The sequence below is a fragment of the Equus asinus genome, chromosome 2, assembly GCF_041296235.1.
Source record: "Equus asinus isolate D_3611 breed Donkey chromosome 2, EquAss-T2T_v2, whole genome shotgun sequence".
NCBI lineage: Eukaryota > Metazoa > Chordata > Mammalia > Perissodactyla > Equidae > Equus > Equus asinus.
In genome coordinates this window covers 60841692-60857907 of record NC_091791.1, presented here as the reverse complement: position 1 = coordinate 60857907, position 16216 = coordinate 60841692, and the positions used below count along the sequence as shown (strand labels likewise).

Here is a 16216-nt window from a genome sequence, read left to right as displayed (position 1 = left end):
TATTAAGGTAGGGGCTGGCCCCGTGGCCGAGTGGTTAAGTTCGCGTGCTCTGCTGCTGTGGCCCAGGGTTTCGCTGGTTCAGATCCTGGGTGCGGACATGGCAACGCTCGTCAGGCCATGTTGAGGCAGTGTCCCACATGCCACAATTAGAAGGACCTGCAACTAAGATATACAACTATGTACGGGGGGGGATTTGGGGAGATAAAGCAGAAAAAAAAAAAAAGATTGGCAACAGTTGTTAGCTCAGGTGCCAATCTTTGAAAAAAAAAAAAGAAAGAATTTATTAAGGTAATATGTTGACATGACTGTTGTTAAGATGGTGACTTTTGAAAAGGCGTTAGAGGGAAGTAGGACCAGAAGGGAAGGAAGTCCCTATTGCAGGCGCTTGCCCTGCAGCCAGCCCTGCCACGGCTCAGGCCACCACCTCTTGCCCTGCCACTGGCTTCCTCTGCCAAGGCTGGACCTCAGTTATGTCTTGATATACGTAATTTCCTCACCCGTATCCCATTTTACAGATGAGGAAACTGAAGCTTAGAGAGGTAAAGTGACTTGCTCAAGGTCATCGACTAAGAAATGTCTGAGCCAGGATTCAAACCCAGCTTTCACTAACTCTCATGCACAGTAGCCTTAACCACTAAGGACACTACCTCCCTCCCCAGACCGCAGCCTCTAACATTCCTCCACGTTAGGTGGCAGGCATAATAACAACTAAATGTTTCTACCCTGCCCTCCTCTCTCCTTAGTTTGAGGGTCTAAGGCTGGTGGGGGAATTTTGTGTTGTCCGAGCCAAAGAAGAGGAGGACAGCCAGGCCTGAGGGGACCCAAGGGGTATCCCAGAACTTGGATACAAAATGAAGAACATACAATGAGATTAGAAAACTGCTAAATTTTCAACACTGCAATTGTGAAGGATGAGGCAGGAGGAGGCAGAGGGGAGCTATAAAAGGGCTACAACTTGCTCTGGGCCTTAAAGGAAGGGCAGGGTTTGTAGGTAAGAGAGAGGGACCACATCACTGGTAGAAAGCACTGGAATCAGCAGAGTCTGGGGCTAGAGAAGAGGGCAGGCCATACTGACTTGTACCAAAAAAGAGGAGTGGTAAGGAGTAGTGGGCAGTCAGCCTGAGTAGGGTGAATAGGGCCCAATATCAAAGATTTTGAAAGGCATACAGTAGGGGCCGGCCTTGTGGCTGAGTGGTTAAGTTCATGCACTCTGTTTCAGCAGCCCAGGGTTTTGCTAGTTCGAATCCTGGGGGCGGACATGGCACTGCTCATCAGGCCACGCTGAGGTGACGTCCCACATGCCACAACTAGAAGGACCCACAACTAAAAATACACAACTATGTACCGAGGGGCTTTGGGAGAAAAAGGAAAACTAAAAGGAGCCGAGTGTGCTTGCTGCCTCCTGTTCATGGAGAAGGGTTAGGGCTTACCACCTTATCCAGCTTTTGCCTCCAAGTACCGAGAAAACTCTCTGGTCTGGAGCTAGACACTGTCGCTTTCCTTGCCCCTCTTTTGGCACCAGGGAAGCATAGCTGTGAACATAGGCATGGATCTCTAGTCCTGGAAAGTGCCCCTCAGACACCGCCCAAGTGCTGAGCCTGCTTCACTCCCGGCTCCCATCCTGAGGGGCTGAGAGTGGACAGGGGCAGCCATGGTCAGAAGAAGACAGGTGTTCGAGGGCTGGGCCTCTGTTACCTAGTCTGTGAAGCATTACAGCCCCTGTCCCACCTGCCACCCCTCACAGGGTGGCTGTTAGGAGGATGTACCAGGAAAATGAATATGAGGGCTCTCCTGAGACTGCTCCAGGCACCTTCTTATTTGTTATCACCATGTTCAAATTCAGTTCTAACCCAAGTTCATTTATTTTGGGGAACAAAGCAGTTCTACCAAAGAGATGAGAGTCTTCTAAATATCCCAAAGTTGAGGACCCTGTGTGAGAATCTCTGGTGAAAATGCAGATTCCTGGGGCCCTACCTCAGACACACTTAGTCACAATCTTCACCCGGGGCCAAGGGATCTATGTATTAATCGGAGCCCCCAAGAGATTTGACTACACACTCAAGTGGAAGAACTGCTGTTTCACACTTGGGCAAACAAGGCCTGTCTGGGACCAGGAAGAGAAGTGATAACAACCCTCCAGAGGCCAGTGTGGGAGGACTGCCCCACTGTCACAGGGAGGGAGGAGTGGGAAGGGCCTTAGCCCTCATTTGCGCCAACCCTGATTTCACTGATAAGGAAACCGGGGCCCAGAGCCTGATGAGTCCAGTTCACCCCAGGGATTCATGAAGACAGGCCTGCAGTCCCCTTGCTCTCTAAGCCCTCACCACTCTCCTTCCTTCTTTGACCTCCATGTGCCTGGTGCATTCTGCACCTGCCTGGGCCACACCTCCCAGTGGCAGGTCATGCCCTTCTCTGAACCCTAGGTTCCTTGTCCAGTAAGAGGCTTGAACTAAGTCATCTTTTTCAAACTCCATTTCCTAACTCCCTAACCTTTTTGGTCCTGCTCCCTAACCTTTTTGTATCTAGAGATAGAATTTGTAATTTTCATGACTATAGAACAAATACAACTGTGACTTTTTTCACAGAAAGAAAAAAAGTCTCTTGCAGTCCCTTTAGTACCTATGCAGACCTCAGGCTCAGGGGGCCCTTATACACGGCCCTTCTACCCAGGACAGCCAGGTGAGCTCTCCCTGAGACTCTGGCTCTGCAGGAGGTCTGACTCACCCTTCACCTTCCAGCACTTTCTAGCGCTTTCCCCTGGCAGCCTCAGCCAGCATAGAGCCAAGGGAGCCAGGGTTTTGGCAGATGGCACACAGTCCACATACCTCCATTACCAGGCTGGCAGGCAGCCCCAGAAAGGGACAGAGAAACAACACACAGGTAGATGCAAGTCCAGTGAAACCTGCCTTTTACCAGCACCCATCCCCCTCCTCCCTTTTATTTCATGGCACTGATGAGAGACAACCAACTGTTTAACAAACATGTTTTTTTATTAGAAAAGTAAAAAATATTGCATAGGTCTTAATACTTGAACATCAAGTGTATTCATGAACAGCGAGTATCTTCATGTAAACAGTTCTAGATGGAAGACCCAGATGGCACTCCTCTGGGGGTGGGGTTCCAGCCCCCACCCCAAGGCTCTATCCCCTCAGACTCAACTCTTCAAAACACAGCAGGGGATGGGCCACATGCAGCTCCTGGGTGTATTTTTCCTTTGAGTGTCAAAGATCCCCAAGTGATCCCAACACCCGCCCCTTCCTCCTCTCACATTCATGTGTCTGTAAGATAGCTGCCTAGAACAGGTCAGTAGTGGAGCTCTGATCAAAAAGACAAAAGATACAAAAACAAGGAACAAACACCTTTGGCCCCTTCAGACCACAAACACAAATCACCTCCATGACCTCCCCCCTCCCACCAGGACCAGCTCCCCTGAGCACAGCCCTTCTGCAGAGGCCAGTGCAGCCCAGCTGCTCTCCTGGCTGTCACATCACTGTTGTCTTAACTCTTAGTAATAATAAAAATAATAAGGTACATGCTACATACACATCCAGCCAGAAGCCTGGCAGGCCCCGAGCCTTTGTTTCATGCTACAGTGCTGAGGGGCACGTGCCCTCAAGGGGAGCCGTCTGCACACGCCTCAGTGAGCGTCCTAGGAAACACTATGCTCCCCTCACCTAGAGGTTCCTCCCCTCAGGTGGTTGTCAGTTTTCTAACGACAGCCATCAGTCCCTCAGCTCCTGCCTGCCGATGTACATCCCAAAAGTTCAGCTGTCTCTGCCGTGGGGGCAGTGTCAGCCCCCCAGGCCCAAGTTCAACACTCCTCAATGAGCAGCTGCTCAGAGCTGTACAACTTTTTCTTGATGACTCGGAAGCCCGTGCTCAGCGTCAGGGACTGGCTGAAGCCAGGAATGAAGGGAGAGTTGGTGGAGCTAAACAGCCCCTGGATTTTGGGCCAGAGGCGTGAGTCCAGGCGCAGCACGAGGGTCAGCTGGAAGGTGGGCACTAGGCTGGGGTCGAGGGCCAGCTGGCCGACGCTGTGGCAGTTCTTGCCCTGCTCCACGCAGACGTCCAGCAGCGCCCCCCGCAGGCCGCACGGTTCGCTGTAGGCCAGGCGCAATAGTTCTTTGCCCACCTGGCTCACCAGCTGGCCAGGCATTAGCAGGCGAGCCGGGCGCCGCGAGCCCAGCCGTGCCTGGGCCAAGCTCTCCCGCAGCAACTGCATCAGGTTGGCACACAGGTGCTCATCCTCCGGGTCACTGAGCAACTCGAAGTCGGGCAGGGACACCCCATCCAGGTATGCCGAGTCTGGAAGGGAGAGCACACAGAGGAGGGGTGTAAGAGCAGATCCAAAAGGGGGAGGTGCTGTTTCGCTAAGAAACCAGCACTCTTTCCGACTCCGTGCCTGTTTCCGCCCCACACTCGTACCCTATACTCCAATCCCCCTCCCCCACTGCAATCTGGGTTCTGATGGAATAGGAGGCCAAGGTGGCTTTTCCTCCTTCTAGCGCGGCGCGTTCTCACCTCCCCGGCTCCTCGAGTCGCGACTGGCCCCCACCCACCGCTTACCTTCCTCCGGCCCAAAGCCACTGTTGCTGCTGTCCAGGGACTCGCAGTCCGAGCTCTCCAGGCTCGCGCAGCGGCCGAGCCCCTCTTCTCGGGCCGCCGACCCCCAGGCTGAGCGCGGCGGCTGATCTGGGGTGGGAGTTCGGGACAAGGACGAGGACGAAGAGGAGGACGACGAAGAGAAGCGATCCCAAAGGCTAGGCATGGTGAGGACGGACGCCAGAACGTTTGCAGATGAGCTCAGGAGGTGGGAGCGCCGAAGACGCTGTAAGACAAGAGAGGCACGGACGAGACGTCAGTCTGGGGGCTGGACCAGACTTCGAGCGCTGGGACTCGCACGGCTGAGGCCTCCCTGCGCAGGGATCAGCACACACACAAGGGACACTCACCAGCTAGCGCGGTCAGCGGGAACTGCTGGGACAGTGCGTACTGCCGCTTGAATGGATGCGCGAACTGGTGCCAAACCCCGAGCGCTGCCCAGACCTGTCCCTTCTACCCACCCGCGCCTCCCCCTCGGCCTGCGGCGGTCCCTGGCACCAGAGCTGAGAGGCCTATAAGGACTAGCGCGGGAAGCCACGCCCCCTTGGCGCCGCGGCCCAATCCAGACCCGGGAATGTGGCCCGCCTCGGCCAATGGGCTTCCGGCGCACGTTCGCAACGTTCTCTCCTGCCCGGTGACAGCGGTCTGGCCCCGCCCCCGTTGAGCCCCGGAACGCTCCGGGCCGAACCTGGAGCCGCGGCCACGCCCCCTTTCTGGAAGAGATCCTCGGGCGGCTGCAGCTGCCAAGGTCCCCGAGGGCGCTCGCGGCAGGGGAGGATCAAGGAAAGACTTGTTTATTATAGGGTCGTGTTGGTGGGGGAGGGGGCAGCCCCTGACCGCGTGTTGGGAGAGGCAGGGGAACTTGAGGGGGCGGCGGGCAGGGAAAATGGTTGCCCCCAGCGTCTGGGAGCTTGCGAGCTACGGGCACAACTGGGCGCACGGGTGGATGCCCGTGGGACGGCGGAGCGGGGAGCAGTCGTTAACCAGGCCAGCCCTCGCGCACGTATCCCACGCTAACCCTGCCTTACGAAGGTCGGGATATGGGAGTGGGGTCCAAAGACTGGGCAGCCCCAGGCACCGAGCTCCGCCTTTCCCGTGGCCCCACGTGTACACCCTCCCGTTACTCTACAGCCCCAGGGGATGGGTTAATGAGGTCCGCGCCCCCCACTGGAGCCTGGCCCGCAAACCGTGTCCGCTCCCACCCCACAACTGCTCCCGAGGAGAGGGTCTGGGGAGGTTGCTTAGGGGAGTGTTGATGGGCTTGGGTTCCTAGCGCCTAGTCGTGGGGCTGAGAAATGGGACCCATATCAGAGGGACACACTGACCCGCCCGCGGGCCGAACAGACTGTCCGCGGCGCAGCGGTGCCTCCCCCGCCCGCAGCGGCCCCGAGCCGCTGGGCGTCCGCCGGGTCCTAGCACCCCTCTCTCAAAAGCGCTTTGTGTAAAAGAACCGGAGAGTTGCATCAGGACGGAGGACCTAGGTCTCCGGAAAAGCCCGAGAGTGTAATGGCCACCCCCTGTTTCGTCATTCAGGCGGGGCCACAGGAAATCTGGCCTGACGGCAGTGTTCTGAGACAATAACTGCTGAGGGTGGGAGGAGGTTCGGACGAACTCGACCTTTATTTCTTTAAAGGTTTATCAATTTGGGAGACGGGGATCTTGATGGAAGAGGGAACCAAACTTACATCAGCCGCTCCCGCCCCGGGCGGGCAAGAGAAGAACCAGATCCGATAGGCGGGCCTCGCCTGGGGGCAGACTTGCGCGTGACAGATGACACTTCCCAGAGAGGTCAAGCCACTGCCATCCCCATCCCCATTTTTTAAAAAGAAGCTGACCCGTGGGCCATCCGGACAAACCAAGACCTAGAACCAAAAAGGACTGGAACTGAAGCCCTGCACCCCATCCCCATTTCCCGTATAAGGAAAACAAACCCCGGAGACAAATTTATGGATAAAAAAATAAATTAGAGGACTCATTAGGAGATATCTTAAAGACTACTGCAAAATAGAATAGTCTTTTTGGGGCCAGCCTGGTGGCGCAGCAGTTAAGGTCACACATTCTGCTTTGGCAGCCCGGGGTTCGCCAGTTGGGATCCCGGGTGCAGACCTACACACTGTCAAGCCATGCTGTGGCAGGCGTCCCACATAGAAAGCAGGGGAACATGGGCACGGATGTTAGCTCAGGGCCAGTCTTCCTCAGCAAAAAGATGAGGATTAGTGGCAGATGTTAGCTCAGGGCTAATCTTCCTCAAAAGAATAGTCTCTTAGCTGCTGGGGCTTTCAAGGCCTAAACACTGGCCCTTCCTATCCTCCAAGCTTCAGTCACTTACTGGGAGCCTTAAAGGCAACAGGTCAAGACAGTTAGGCCCAGGGCTTGGAGGGCTGGGGGTAGATGACATCCTCTTGAAATCACCCTTTACTGACGTGGGAAGAAAAGAGGAGGGGTGATCTGTGTGGGTTTGGCTTTCTGTCCCAGGAGAGATCAGGGAATTACCATCAGAGGACCCTTCACTCCCCACCAGGCTGACTGGGTCTGGGGGCATCTAAGACTTAGGGTGTTTTTCTTCTTTTTTTCTCTCCCTCTCTTTTTTGGCAAAAAAGAAGGAAATATTTCAGAAAAATGTGGAACACTAATCTAAGAAAAATAGAGATTTTTAAAGACGTGGATATTCATAAGCAAAAGAATCCCCAGCCAGTTTGGAATGGTCAGTTTCCTAGGAATCTTTCATTCATTCAATACATACCTTCAGGGAAGCAGTGTGCTCAGCACCTTTTTCCATTCACTGCCTCATTCTGTTAATAAAACAGCTTTTCCCAAATGGGAAGGGCTGTGTTAATGAGAACTGAGTAATTTTGTTTCTTTTCAAAAGAAATCTATTAAAGATGTTGTCTCGTGTTTTTAAAAAGTGATGATAAAAGGACTTGCAGTTTTACCTCTGGAGGCTTTTCCCAGAGTAGGAGGGAATGGGCTAGGGGTAAGCAACCACCTGCAAGGAGGCCTGGCTGAGGCCTGGAGGGAGAGGGGGCCTCCCAGCTGACGCCCTTCATCTCTGTGGAGGATGGGGCAAAGCCGCATACCATTGTCTGCCAGGAGAACCTTTGGACCTAGAAGGGGTCCCTCTGTGGAGCCAAGGCGAAGGGTCTTGGTTCATCCTGTGAGGTGGAGGGTGGGATCCCTTCCCCCTGGCTCGGGCTGGAAAGACTTGGTTAACACCTCCCACATCCCTCCCTTCATTAAGCAGATGGGGTTGGAGGAACTCCCAAAACAAGGCACTCCTGCGGAGGAGGCAGCTCTCCCTCCTGGCACCTGAGCCAGGCCTCTTCAGAGCCCTAGAAGATTCTATAAACCCTGCGTTCGGTGAGCTGCTCTCCCCATTCTACTCCCCTCAGACCTAGGCTGGCTGCAGGTCAGGCTTGCCTGGACATGTTCCCGCCAGCAGCCTTAAAGACCTAGCTCTGGCATCCCTTCTCCAGGAAGCCTTCTCTAGCACCCCTACCTCAACCCTCCATCCCTTAGGTGCCCCTCCTCAGGTCATCCTTATACCCCATGCATGTCTCTGTTAACGGTTGTTTCCACTTTAGTCTTCCCACTGGACTATGAGCTTCTTGCGGGTAGTGGTCTAATCTTAATTTCCAGTGGCCAGCACATAGTAGAGGCTCAGTGAATATTCCTCTGATGAATAAATGAATGCATGAATAAATGGATGGCTAGATAAAGCAACAAGGTGGATTTTCACAGAATTGCAGACCTATATCTGGATTCCCAGGATGGGGTGGGCCTTCAGAAGGACTTGATGCTACCTTTCCCTCCCCTTTCTGACAAGTGCTGCCAAGAGCCTTGGATATGTCTGAACATTTCCCTTCCTCTTCAGCTCAGGTCTGGAAGGGGGGCTTCAAAGGCAACCTAGTTCTTCCAGTTGGAATATAGTCAGCTGGGGAGTGAGGTGACATTGTTACGAGGACTGACTTGTGGGAAATCTTTTAAAGCAATTAGGACTTTACCTTCAAGTGCCTCAAAACACTTTAAAATGTTTTTTTAATTGAGATGTAATTCACATATAAAATTAACCATTTTAGGGGCCAGCCGTGTGGCCAAGTGGTTAAGTTCTTGCACTCCACTTCGGTGGCCCGGGTTTCGCCGGTTCGGATCCTCAGCACGGACATGGCACCACTCATCAGGCCATGCTGAGGCGGCATCCCACATCCCAAAACTAGAAGGACCCACAACTAAAATATACAACTATGTACTGGGGGGACTTGGGGAGAAAAGGCAGGAAGAAAAGATTGGCAACAGTTGTTAGCTCAGGTGCCAATCTTTAAAAAAAAATTTTTTTAATAAAATTAACCATCTTAAAGTGAACAATTCAGTGTCATTTAGTGCATTCAAAATGTTGTGCAGCTACCACCTTTATCTAATTCCAAAACATCTTTATCATCCCAAAGGAGACGCTGAACCCATTAAGCAGTCACTCTCCTCAAAATACTTTTGAAGTTTATATTCTCTTGTTGGTGGGAGTAGGATTGCCCCCTTTGCGCAACCCCTGAGGGCACCGTTCCCATGAGAGTCTGTGCTTTTACTGTCTTTTGGGGAATTGTGCTCCAGGGAGGACTCGTCACATAGACACAACATGCAACATGGAATCTGCATCAAGACAACCCTGGTGGGGAGACTGGCTGAACTCTGAGCAGGAGTGGGCGAGTGTCATCCCTGGGTGACTCAGGCCTCTGGAGTTGGTAACCAGGCCCCATGTCCCAGACTTTGTGGCCAGAGCCCTGACCATGCAGGTGCTCTGCCTCTTCCCAGCTCTGCTCTGTTCCCGTGGGACCCGCCACAGCCTGCAATTTAAAGTCAATGAGCACTCGCTCCTGGCCACCCACCCCTCCCTGTTCAGGTGGTTTCTGTCCTGCACACCGGTTCCCAGGGCCTTAGTCTAGCGACTTGCCCCAGTCAGGTTTGGGGAGTTAAACCAGATCTTGGGGTGGGGGTGTGATTCTGGGAACCTCAGAATTCATGATGGGATTCCCTGAAGGCCAGCTAGCTTGCCTACACAGCTCTGCTTGGGGCACTCTGTAGCCCTTGGAAACATCTCCTTGTGTGTAGTGGAGGGGGCAGGAGGAGCTGACAGGTCGGGGTGTTGGGGGAGGGCTGAGTGGTGGTAGCAGGTGGGGACAGCGAAGCCAGCAAAAGTGTTCCCAGGACTTCTGTGGCTTTTTTACTTGAAAAACAAAAAACAACTTGGTCAAAATAGCAAGATTGTAAGTGCACCTGCTTTACTAGGAGGGTTGTTGAAAAGCTGTTGACAGCCCAGGACTGCTATTGGAGGGAGAATTAAAAACTCAGTGGGGACTCTCTTTGCAAATGAAGCTACTTTTTGAAATGGAAATACTAACAATACATTGTGTTGTGCAGCCTTTCAAAGAAGTTTTTCAAATGTATTATCTGCTTACACCCTGAAGAATGAATTATAGTGCCATTCTACAGATGAGGACATTGAGGCCCAGAGTAAGAGTCCAGTCATCCTTCCATCAACCAAGGGCTTTCAAACCCGATTGATAATTAGACCATCTGAGGAGTTCATAAACCATAGAATCCCAACTCCCCAACCCTCATTCTAATTTGGTAGGTCTGGATAGGGCCCTTTTGTACAAAAGCTCTCCAGGATGCTGATGCTCATCTTTAGTTGGGATGTCTGCTGACTTTTCAGAAAGAAAGATAGGTCCTGGAAGGAATGCTGGGTTGGCTCCCCAGCCTATCAAAGGGCCTCCTTGTGGGTTAGGGGTGGATTAAGAGCAAGTAAGATGGCATGCAGCTGTGGAGACCAGGGCCACAGTTGATAATAGTGAGCTCACAGCCAGCCAGTTCTGCTCGGCCTCCTAGGTTTCACAAGAAGTCATTTCCTTTGGGGACAAGGCACAGGCAGTGGGAACCCCACAAAGGGCTGGCTTGATAAACCACCATGATAAAGGATGGAGGTTTTGAGAGCTGGGAGGGTAGCCTTAGGATCCTGATAGAGCTTGTTTACCCTGGCAGTGGTAAAAGGCACAGAGGCCTGCCAGACTGCCATTGCTCCCCCACCTCATTTCCCATGCAGCCAGAGTAGTCAAGTGAGCTGTCCTAGGGATCCAGCCAGACTCCAGGGCACTGTCTCTTCTTGCTAACCCATCCCACTGCCTCTCAGGAAGGAATCCCATCTGCTTGGGGCCAGCTTTCGGCCAGGTTCCCAGGATCCCTCTCCCATTCTGGCTTCTGAACCCTTAGAAGGAAAGAAAACAGTGAAGTGGAGGGAAGGCGAAGCAACACTCCACTCCAGGTGGTACCTGAAGCCTAGGCTAAATGGCTCTCATTTTCCAAGGCAAGCCCAGGCCCTATGAGGGGACAGGAGGCAGCTGACCTGAGTTCGGGCTATTTGGCCACTAAGGATGAATAGGGCTCTGGGCTATGACCCAAAGCAGCCTCTAGGAAGCATAACATGTCTTTGAGGTCTAGTATTTTTATTACAAATGATCCAGTCTTGCATTCTATTTTACATTTTATCTGTGTTAATTTTAGTAGCAAATTGTTCAATTACTTGTTAAATTACTTAATTTCTCCTTCCCCCTCCAAAAAAAAAAAAAAGATACATTGCGATTATCCTGGGGTTCATGTAGTGGTGGGATTTTCACGCTCCAGTTTTTTTTTTCTTTTAAGATTGGCACCTGTGGGGCTGGCCTGGTGGCGCAGCGGTCAAGTTCGCACGTTCTGCTTCAGCGGCCTGGGGTTTGCCGGTTCAGATCCTGGGTGCGGACATGGCACCGCTTGGCAAGCCATGCAGTGGCAGGCGTCCCACATATAAAGTAGAGGAAGATGAGCATGGATGTTAGCTCAGGGCCAGCCTCCCTCAGCAAAAAGAGGAGGATTGGCAGTAGATGTTAGCTCAGGGGTAATCTTCCTCAAAAAAAAAAAAAAAAGATTGGCACCTGAGCTAACATCTGTTGCCAAAGCTAACATCTGTTGCCAATCTTCTTTTTTTTTTCTTCTTCTTCTTATTCTCCCCAAAGCCCCCCAGTACATAGTTGTAGATTCTAGTTGTAGGTCCTTCTGGTTGTGCTATGTGGGATGCCGCCTCAGCATGGCCTGATGAGCGGTGCCATGTCTGCACCCAGGATCCGAACTAGCGAAACCCCAGACCACCGAAGTGGAGTGTGCGAACTTAACCACTCGGCCACCAGGCTGGCTCCTTCATACTCCAGTTTTAAAAACCCAGAACTAAAGAATCTCGAAGGCCCCTTCAACCTCCACAAGGATCGTAATGAAGGAAAAGTCATGACGAGCTCCATGGAGCTGCTTTTCTAAAAATCCCAGGCCAGGCAGCCTGTAGTGGGTGGACCATCTGGAGGAGGCCTGCCAGAGGAGGTGGAAACAGACGCTCCAGTTCCAGCGCTTTCAGTGTTCTTGACTTTTGAGGGTTTCCAATTGCCATATATCAAAGGGGGAGGGGGGTCATGGTGGGCTTGTTCATCAAGCTGGGAATGGAGTGGGGTGGGGTGGGGGTAGGGGATGAAAGGATGATCAGGGGCTGCTACAGTGAGGACAGCCTGAATCCAGGCTCACCACCTGCCTGGACAGCAAAATGAAGTCACTTTTTGTTTTTCCAGAGAAGAGAGACCAGCAGGGCTGTCCAGGAGGCTGGGGTGAGTAGGGCTGGCTTAGAGTGCTCAGTAGAGGGAGGAGTCGGTCCTCTCACTGTCAGTGGAATGAACCTTAAAGTCTTTGAATATTAGGGCCAGCAGACCCTGGGAAGGCACCTCTTCCAGTCACTCCATCTCACCCCTTTATGGACAAGGATCTAAGCTGGAGGGTGAGGAGGCTTATGAGGTGCCCATGATCTCCCATTCTCCCGCCAGTCAGGCCTCACTCAATCCTCAGGAACTTTCTTTTCCAGGCTTGCAACCACTTCCTTGTCCCTCTGCCAAGCCTCTAACCTCACTTAGAAGTGTGTGTGTGTTTTTTTTAATCTCCAGTGGCCTTGGTAGCCAAAGGCTTGGGAAACTCAGATCTATGCAAAAGGCAGCCACCCAGTCCAGGGTCTGCATCCTAGGCCTTTTTCTGGAATTCCTATGCTGGCAGGTAAAGGGAGCTGCTAGCCCCACCTGGCAACTTTGCCACCTCTTCACAAAGAGCTTTGACCTTTCTGGAGCTCTTTTTAAAAACACTTGCATATCCTTTATTATTTTCATAACTCTGTCAATAAAAATAACAGCTAATGTCTGTGTAGTGTAAACAGGACAGGCCTCATGAGTGTCACTTTACAGGTAAGAAAACTAAGCTTCAGAAAGGTGCAGTGACTTGCCTAAGGTCACACAGCCAGTCAGCAGACTGGAGCCATACATGACTCTAGGTCTAGGATCATTTCCTTGGCTCCAAAACATCGACACTCTTAGTTGTGAGCCAAAGGGGACTGTATGACTGGAAAGGGGGGTGGCACATGTTGAGGAGAGGTGGTGTATGACAGGTAGACTGAACACCTGGAGTTGTTGACAACAAACTTTCTCTCCTGTGTTGGCTCTCGTTTTATCTGATCAGGTTCTTCTTTCCCTTGCAGAATTTAGCAGGGCCCAGCAGTCCTGACAATGGCAAGGCAGACTGCCACCCAAGGGGTTTCCCTTTAGGTAGACAACCCCAGGCCCAGAAGTGACAGTGATTCTGTCATCACATCCCCCCTCTGAGAATCCTCTCCAAGAGCTCTGCTCTGCTCTAGGAAGGTCAGTCTTGGAAGTGGTGGGCTGAAAGAGGGGCCTCTCCCCACCTTCAGGTGTCCCATTTGTCACCCACAAGGGTACAGCCTTTGGCATAGGAATCCAGGAGCCACTGCTGAATCCTTTTGTATTTATAAAACAAATGCAGAGAAACACAAAATTCTAGATTTCCAGATTCTGCTCTGATAAGAGGTGCACACAAGAGCTGGACATTGGGGCCGGCCCGTGGTGCAGCAGTTAAGTGTGCGCTTCCCAGCAGCCCAGGGTTCGCTGGTTCGGATCCCAGGCGTGGACATGGCACCGCTTGGCAAAAGCCATGCTGTGGTAGGTGTCCCACATATAAAGTAGAGGAGATGGGCACAGATGTTAGCTCAGGGCCAGTCTTCCTCAGCAAAAAGAGGATTTGGCAGTAGTTAATTCAGGGCTAATCTTCCTCAAAAAAAAAAAGAGCTGGACAACTTCCCCCGGGGTCTGCAGAGGAACCGGCCTGATGGGGGATGGACAGAACCCCTGCTCTCCCTGCCCTCCCCGGAGGTGCACCCTCAGGGGTGCCTGGCCGCGGAGGTGACAGATGTGACAAGAGATGCGGGGTGGGGGGGGGAATCTGTCTCCGCGGACCCCCTACCGGAGGGGAGCTAGAACGTGACTTGGAGAACGTGTGTCTGGGGGACTGAGGGGGATGGGGGAGAAGGGCGGGGCTGGCCCGGCCGGGCTCTATCCCGGGCAGCATGAGACTCCTCCCACTGTCCGGGAGGAAAACGGCCCGGCCGCAGAGATGCTGAGCTCAGCGCTTCGGTCGCCTGGCTGCTCGGTGGGGGCAGGGCGGAGGGGCTGGCGCCTTTCTGGTCAGGGCAGGAGAGAGGGAGACGGGGAGGGAGGGAGAGGCAGAGGAGGCCCTCACAACCCTGGGGCTGTAACTCTCCTCCGACCGGGTCTGCTAACAAAGCCGTCTCTGTTGGGGTGGGGGAGGCCTCCTGAATGCGAGCAAAACCTTATGGGGGTGGGCGGGGCACTGTCTGTGAGTCACCACCCTAAACCCTGCCTTAGCCCCAAGAGCCCGCGTCAGAGAGGCCGAACCCTTGTGCCCTCTGACCCCAGGATTTGTTTCCTGGAGGGAGTGCGGGCAGCAGGGCCTGCCCCGTAGGCCTGCAGGCCAGAACTGCCCAGGCCACCTCCAGCTCGTGCGGGAAGGAACTTTTATTTAAGGAAAGATTGAAAAAAGCAGGGAAAATCGGCTTGGGAAGGGAAGGAAGAAAACCCTTTGTACCCACCTGGCACAAATGGTTACCCAGGCCGAATGGGTGGGTGGCTATTTTTGAGCTGACCTACATACCTATTTGCCTCTTTATCTTTTTATTATCACACATGGTTATTATGGGAGCTTTTTGAGCACTTGGTGCAGCTGCTGCATTTGCTGAGGGCTGCACAATGAGGTGTGTTGCCTCACTCTCCCAGGAAGTTTTAAGAGTCTCTGGCCCTGGAAAGAAGGACATCAATAGGCCTGCAGAAGCTTCACCAAGCTCCTTCCCCAAAGGATAGGATCCTAATCCTGATGCACCCACTCCAGAGCTGGTCAGCCCTGGAGGTAAGGAATGACGTGCAGATTTGACAACAATGGGTTTTGCTGAGGTCACTGGGTTTTGGTGAGGCTGGCCTAAAGCCCCATCAGCCTCTGGGCCTCATTGCTTGCCAAAGTTGGCCTTGTGGTCCTGCAACCCCACACTATGGCTGGAGAGACTTCCTTTACAGATGGAGAAAGTGAGGCACAGAGATGAGCTGTTGACAGAACTCTTTTGGGATTTACTGCTCTGATTGTGGCGGCAACTCTGTTTTCTTAAGTAGAAGCAGTGAGAACCTGGAACTTTCTATTGATTTTACCGTTGTTCAGCCTCACTAAGGTCTCCTTCTAGAACCTGTTAATAAATCCCTATTGCATTTAGGGCAAGTTGGGCTCCCTACCTGGGCCTAGCAAGCCTCCAGGGCAGGCCCTTGTCTATCTCTAGATTCATCTCCCTCCCACAGCCCAAGAAGGGAAAATCACAAATGGTTCTAATTACCTCTGAAATGCTCTTAAATTTCCATAAAGTACAGTATGCAAGGCTTTGTGTATACAACTTTGCGCAGTAATATGTATGTAGATATGCAAAATATATTCAGCCATGTACAGTGAATCATAAAGAGGACAATAGTGTAAGCATATAACTTACAGTATTTTTTTTTTGAGGAAGATTAGCCCTGAACTAACTACTGCCAGTCTTCCTCTTCTTGCTGAGGAAGGCTGGCCCTGAGCTAACATCCGTGCCCATCTTCCTCTACTTTATATGTGGGACGCCTACCACAGCAGTGGGACTCCTACCACAGCATGGTGTGCTAAGCAGTGCCATGTCTGCACCCGGGATCCAAACCAGCGAACCCCGGGCCGCCAAGAAGCAGAACGTGCACACTTAACCGCTGTGCCACCGGGCCAGCCCCTAATTTACAGTATTTTTAATCACGCTAAAGAGAAACAGACTCTCAGACCTGGAAGTGAGACTGGCAGAGGTAAGAACAGATTTCTATCTTCTCCCATGTGCTGCCCTCTCTGGGACGTGAAATCTGTGGCCCCAGCAGGAGAAGGGGGACACTTGCGCTCCTTAAAATGTTCTTTTTCGTTCAGGATTTTTTTTTTTTTTTAAAGATTTTATTTTTTCCTTTTTTCTCCCCAAAGCCCCCCGTACATAGTTGTGTATTCTTCGTTGTGGGTTCCTCTAGTTGTGGCATGTGGGACGCTGCCTCAGCATGGTCTGACGAGCAGTGCCATGTCCGCGCCCAGGATTCGAACCGACGAAACACTGGGCCGCCTGCAGCGGAGCGCGCGAACTTAACCACTCGGCCACGGG

At 52.6% G+C, this 16216-nt stretch overlaps 1 protein-coding gene across 1 annotated transcript; it reads right to left on the bottom strand.

Annotated features, from left to right (window-relative positions):
- Nucleotides 1–2969: 2969 nt before the first annotated feature.
- DDIT4 (DNA damage inducible transcript 4) lies at nt 2970–5981 on the bottom strand. Its single transcript, XM_014840276.3, has 3 exons — nt 4953–5981; nt 4567–4828; nt 2970–4305 (listed from the first exon to the last, which is right to left on the bottom strand). Exons 2-3 carry the CDS (start codon nt 4766–4768, stop codon nt 3812–3814), a joined length of 696 nt encoding a protein of 231 aa, XP_014695762.1. The 5' UTR covers nt 4769–4828; nt 4953–5981; the 3' UTR covers nt 2970–3811.
- Between the last annotated feature and the right edge of the window lie 10235 nt (nt 5982–16216).